Here is a 6,034-nt window from a genome sequence, read left to right as displayed (position 1 = left end):
CCCTTGTGTTTTGGAGGCTGCCGCCTCTGGGGGAAGGCACATGGGGCCTGGCTCGTGCCTATGGGAGTGGGCAGGGGGGGTAGGGGGAGCTGCCCCATCCCCTCTCATCTCCCCCCACCCACCCCACCAAGCCAGCAGAGGGCACGGGCAGGAGAGGTCAGATCCCTGCTCCTCCGGCCGGGGGGAGGCCCAGTGCCCGCCCCCGGGCAAAGATGGCACGGCTGGCATCAGAGGGGCAGGTCGTCGCTGTGCTGCGGCGTCACTTTGCCGGAACAGCCCTGGTTCCTGTGGGCACAGCTGCGGGGGCAGAGCTGGCATGAGGCCCACACGGAGTTGCAGCCAGGCAGGAACCGGCAGGCCCCAAGTCTCCAGACAAACCAGCCAGGGGACCAGCAGCACCAGAGCAGGAGGGCTGAGCCCACGCCCAGCCCCAGGAGGATGTAGAGGGGCAGCAGGGAGCCTGAGCTCCTCTCACCTGGAGAGGAAGGAAAAGGGCTGGGGGCAGTGAGTGCCAGGTGCCTCCCTTCTCCTCCCCAGCACTGCTCTGTGGCCGTCTCTGCCCCCAAACGCCCTCGACGTGCTGGAGCCAAAAGCAGACAACTCTGGCGAGCCTGTCCTGCCACAGGGTGGGCAGAGCCCAGGGGGCTCCCGTGCCCTCAGTGCCCCAGCCATGGGGCCACAGGGCCTGAGTTGCTGCCAGCCTGCTCCTTCTGCCATGTGGTGCTAAGCCAGCTGCACTGTGCATGGGGGCACGAGACACCAGGGACAGGGTGGATGCGGGCCGCAGGGGACAGCTGGCAATGCTGCATCACACGGCCAGGCGTTGGCCCTTGGAGGGTCGCTGTAGGGGGCACGTTGGGAGAGGAACAACACAGGTGCCTGTTGCAGGGCCCAGAGCCTCGGCGAGGGTCAGTGTGAGACAGCAGCTGATCTCCCACTCGCCTGCCGAGCCGCTACTCCTCGAGCCTGAGCTCAGAGCGGGGGGAGGAGGAACACACACGTAAACATGCCTGTCATCGCACACGCAGCCACCTGCCATTGCACGTGTCCATGCATGCACACATCATACACCCACCTGTCGTTACACACTTTGCACGTCATGGCACACACCTGTCAGTACACCCATTGCACACATGGACATACCGGTCATTACACACGCACACACACCCGTCATTGCATACACCTGTCACCATGCACACACGTCTGTCATTGCACAGGGACATACACAGCTGCTAGGGCATATGCACACATGTAAACATGCAACTACCTGCCATTACACGCATATGCACGTGTCATGGCACATAGCACATACACGTCATTACACAAACCTGCACACAGGCCTTTCATTCCACACGTGCCATCATAAGTTTGTCATTATACATCCAGCTGTCGTTGCACACGAGCCCATATCTGTCATTATATACACACGTCATTGCATATGGACACACACCTGCCATTACACACACATCATCACGTGTCTGGCATGACACACACAGAGCTCTCGTTGCACACACACACATGCGCACACATCAGTCAACCCTTCTGCAAAGTGCTGGGGGCATCCTGGGCTTTGACCTCCCAGGAGCAAGCTCAGATTGGGCAGAAAGGGCCCTGGCTGCCCGCCGGTTCAGGCTCCCCCCGGGGCATGTCGCAGGGGCTCAAGCACCCACTGAAAATAAATAGGGGGTGCTCTGCCCTGCCCCCACTTGGCCTCTCCCCACCCCGAGGTCCCGCCCCTGCTCAGCCTCTTCCCCTGCTCGCATGGGGTGGAGGGAGGAGGGGACAGAGCAGAGCACCCACCGCCTGCGAGTGGGCGGGTCCCAGACCCTGGCCCTGCCCCAGTCCCCGTCTGTACCATGGGGAACAGCCCAGCCCTGCCCCCAGGGCACGTGGAGAAATCCATTAACAATGCCAGATGCTGAGCACATTTCTGGGCCAGGCCCGGGACTTTGCACTTGGACTTAGGTACCTGCTGCAGGCTTGTCCAGGGGCGCAGTGTCTGGGGCCAAGGGGTGGCTCTTCTCTGCCCCGGCACAAGCCGCCATGCAGGGGGTGACGCTGGCTGCAGGGCTGCTCACCAGCTGGAGAGATGCTGATGTGGGGAGGTGGCCTGCATGGGGGAGAGGAAGAGGGTGTAATTGCACCATCTGCCAGTGCAGGCGTCAGCCCAGCAAAGAGCCCCCAGGCCAGGAAAACCCTTGGAGGGGAGCAGCCCTGAGCTCCTGCTGCCCCCTCCCACCCCAGCAGCCCTTCCCTGGCAGCTGCCTCACTAAAGGCCTCAGAGCCCCCCACCTCCCCGTCCGTTTGCTCCCCCGTCCTCCCATCCAGAATGCTCCCCCGCGCTCCCAACTGCACCAGGCAGGATCGGGCCCATATTTTCCAGCCCTCTTGTCCATTACTGCTCTCGGGGGCACTCCCTCTCCCCCGCCCTTGCCCTGGGTTCTCCCCACCCGCACTGACCTCTGCACTTGGCAGGGGGGTGGGCCGCCTGGTCCGAGCCGTCCCCGCAGTTATCGATGCCCATCCGGTCACACACCAGGCTCCTGGGGATGCACTTGCTGTTCCGGCACTGGAAGTACGGCTCCTCGCTGCACTCCATGAAGCCTGAAATGGAGATGGCCAGCACTGACAGCGTGGCTGGGAGCAGCTGGGAGCATGCACTGGCATGGGTACGTGACTCAATGGCAGAGAGGGAAACGTGACCAAGCTGCCAGGCTCCCGGGGATGAGGTGTTTAGGGTGCAGGAGGTGGCTCAGGGCTGGGGCAAGAGCTTGGGGTGTGGGCTCTGGGAAGGCGTTTGAGTGCAGGAGGGGATTCTGAGGTGGGGGAGGGGGGTGGGGCATGGGAGGAAGTTTGGGAGTGGGGATCTGGCTGGGCAACACTTACCTCAGGCAGCTCTCGGAAGCAGTCGGCATGTCTGGCTCCTAGGCAGAGGGGCCAGGGCGCTCCGTGCGCTGTCTGTGCCTGCCGGCACCTCCCCCACAGCTCCCACTGGCCAATGGGAGTTGCAGAGTTGGCACTCGGGGCAGGGGCAGTGCGTGGAGCCCCCTGGCTGCCCCTGTGCCTAGGAGCTGGACATGAGGACTGCTTCCAAGAGCTGCGCAGAGCCAGGTCAGGCCTGGAGCCTGCCTTAGCCCCACTGCGCCACCAACTGGACTTTTAGCAGCCTGGTCAGTGGTGCTGACCGGAGCTGCCAGGGTCCCTTTCCAACAGGGTGTTCCAGTCAAAAACTGGCAACCTTAGCCATGCCGCAGAGTTTCAGACCCAGGCTCTCTGCAAGCTGGGGCCCTGCCTGGGGCACTGCAAGCAGGACCTTAACACCCCACTAGCCACAGGTGAGACAGCAGGGCGAACATGCCAAGAGGCTAAAGGACATGGCAGCACCTACTGCTCTGGAGGGGAGATGGCCTCTCCTGTCAGGGGGGCGGCATCAGAGCAGCGGGGGTGTCTGACCAGGGAGAATGGCCTTTGGTTTCTCTTGGAACCACTGGCTCTGGGGCCTGGCAGTGACCACTGAGAGCGGAGCCAGGCTATCGCGCCACCAACGCCCTGCTCACTGGCATCAGGGGCGGGGCGTCACTCATCTCAGCAGGGCCATGAGTTCACCCTGACTAAAGGGCTCTTTGCAGGGCTAGAAACCCTGGGTCTCAGAGCCCGAGACAGTCGGCACAACCTGAAGACCTGAACTACACTGGCCTCAGTGGGGGTGGGGGTGGGTGTGACAGAGAGAGCGAGAGAGCGTGAGGTTGCATGTGAGAGGACATGTGCAACCTTGTGTGAGATGGGGGTGGGTGTGCACACGCCCACGTGCGCAAGGGTGTGTGTACAGGAGCGTGTGTGCAGCTGTTCATGTGCAGCCTTGTGTGAGACTCTGGGTGCGTGCACGCAGGCCTGTGTGTGTGGAAGCATTTGTGCAGCCTTGTGTGAGACGCGGTATGCGTGTGTCTGTGTGCAGCCGTGTGTGTGTGTGTGTATAGGGGTGTGTGCAGACAGCGTGTGTCCAGGAATATATGTGCAGCTGTGCGTGGGGGGCCTAGGCACACGTCATTCTGTGTTCCAGGCAACTGTGGAGTCCCTGGCAAACAGGTGCGTTTTCCCCGTGCCCTGATGGGTGTTCATCGCCATCACACGCGCTTGCGGCCAAGCCCATGTCACTCCTGATTCACCCCCCACCCCGCCAACCAGGTGGCCTTTGGAATCTGCACCCCCTGGGCGTTCATGGGCCAGCCCTGCCTCTGCTCCCCGGCCTGCACCTGATCCAGCCACCCCAGGACAAGACTCCTGTACAGCCTGGCGGGGATTCAGCAGGCGGCACAAATACTCAGTTTATTTCCTCCACTGAAGCCCTTTGCCACATGTGCCCTGGCCCCGTGACGGCTGGTGACCGGGCCCCAGGGCACAGCTGGCATTGGTCTCCAGGCAGGCGGCGGGGGCTGGGCAGCTGATCTTTGGGCTGGACACTGTGCTTGTCTGGCAAGGTCCTTTGGCTCGTGCCCCTGCACGTGTTGCACCTCACCCAGTCGGAAGGATGTAAAATCGCCGACGAAATCCACCCGGGGCTGCTGCCCCCGTGTCACCAAGCGGAGGGTCAGGTAGTTCCCGGTGGACAGGATGGGCCTGGGGATGCTCTTCCCACACAGCGGGACCCCCAGGGGCTCGGCAGCACGACCTCTGCCATCATAGAACTGCACATACGATCCAGCATTGCAGGGATCCTGAAGCTCCCAGTCTCCACCAGACGAGGTCTGTCCAGGCCCCCTTTGGCTGGGCCGGCTGGTCTCTGGGGGCAGAGGCGCTCCGGTGGCAGTGGGTGGGGGCCTGCCGCTGGGGGCCAGGCGCAGCAAGCTGTACACCAAGAAGAATCGGAACTGAAACTGGACTTTGTCTTTGGGCGACGCGGCCTGCATGGTGAGGGAGCAGTCTGTCCCCGTGGCCACGAAGTAGTAGCGCCGGGAGTCCCTGTGCGAATTGATAATCAGCCCGTCGTCTCTGATGGTCAGGCCACAAAAATCCACCAGGTTCACTGAGGCGGGGGAGAGAGAGAGAGTTGCCACCCGAGCCCCAGCAGGATGTGCAGCCCCTGAATCCCAGTGCCTCTGTCCCTGCCTCGGGAGACGGCAAAGCATGGAAACGGCCCTGGGGGGGAGCCGGCTCGTCCCCGCCTAGCGCCCAGCTGCGCTAACAACATGCACCAGCTCGCACGGCTGCGGCCTGCTCTGGGGACACACAGATACCGCCTTCCTCCTCTGACCCCAAGGGCCAGGATGCACAAACCCCACAGCAGGTAGGAAGGGGTTAAAGAGCAGCCATGGGATCGGGCAGCCCCGCCCTGCACACCTGTGACTGATGCCAGGTTTGGAGGAGATGCTTACCAGGGAGAAGCCCAGCTCAGAGGACCCCAGCCCTGGGAGGGCATCAGGCCTCTACCCCTCAGCTCCCAGAGGGAAGCCCAGCGGGTGCAGGACGATGGCCAGGCCGCTGGTGGGACAGGAGGCATGGTGCTGGGCTCTACTGCTGTTAGTTTGGTTTTCATGCTTTGCTGCCGCACCCCCTTGCTTGAAATGGTTTCCATCATTAACAGTTTGGTTTCAAGTCTCTCAGCACCCCCACTATAAAAACGGTTCCAGCACCCCTGGCTGTGGCAGCGGCTGAGACCACGAGCCTGGCCCCATGGAATATTTGGTGATATTGGACTTCTGAAAGAAGATCCAGTGCAATGACCTTAAGAGCCAATGCTGAACCATACAGTGTACCTACACCGTGCAGGATTCCTAGCCCATTACTTCATAAAGTGGAAACTGAGTTAAAGAGAATGGAGCGGCTTGGCATAATCAAGCCAACTGCATGGTGTGCCCCAATAGTACCAGAAATAAAGAAAAATAGAAAAATACAAATCTGTATGGATCTTAACAGTCTTAATGAATTAGCTGTGAGACAAAAATCTACCCTTCCACCACTGGCTGACTTCCTCCCCAAAATGAAAGGAGCTACAGTATTCTCCAAGCTGGATGCCTTGAGTGGATTCTGGCAAATT

General features: G+C 61.3%; 1 protein-coding gene across 1 annotated transcript; it reads right to left on the bottom strand.

The window, feature by feature from the left end:
- On the bottom strand, window positions 1-5,282 carry LDLRAD2 (low density lipoprotein receptor class A domain containing 2). Its single transcript, XM_073316738.2, has 4 exons — window positions 4,517-5,282; window positions 2,461-2,604; window positions 1,970-2,110; window positions 1-475 (listed from the first exon to the last, which is right to left on the bottom strand). Exons 1-4 carry the CDS (start codon window positions 5,124-5,126, stop codon window positions 228-230), a joined length of 1,143 nt encoding a protein of 380 aa, XP_073172839.1. The 5' UTR covers window positions 5,127-5,282; the 3' UTR covers window positions 1-227.
- Between the last annotated feature and the right edge of the window lie 752 nt (window positions 5,283-6,034).

Source organism: Lepidochelys kempii, chromosome 18, assembly GCF_965140285.1.
Source record: "Lepidochelys kempii isolate rLepKem1 chromosome 18, rLepKem1.hap1, whole genome shotgun sequence".
NCBI lineage: Eukaryota > Metazoa > Chordata > Testudines > Cheloniidae > Lepidochelys > Lepidochelys kempii.
Note: the sequence above shows the minus strand (reverse complement) of the source record. Positions and strands in the feature narration are given on the sequence as shown.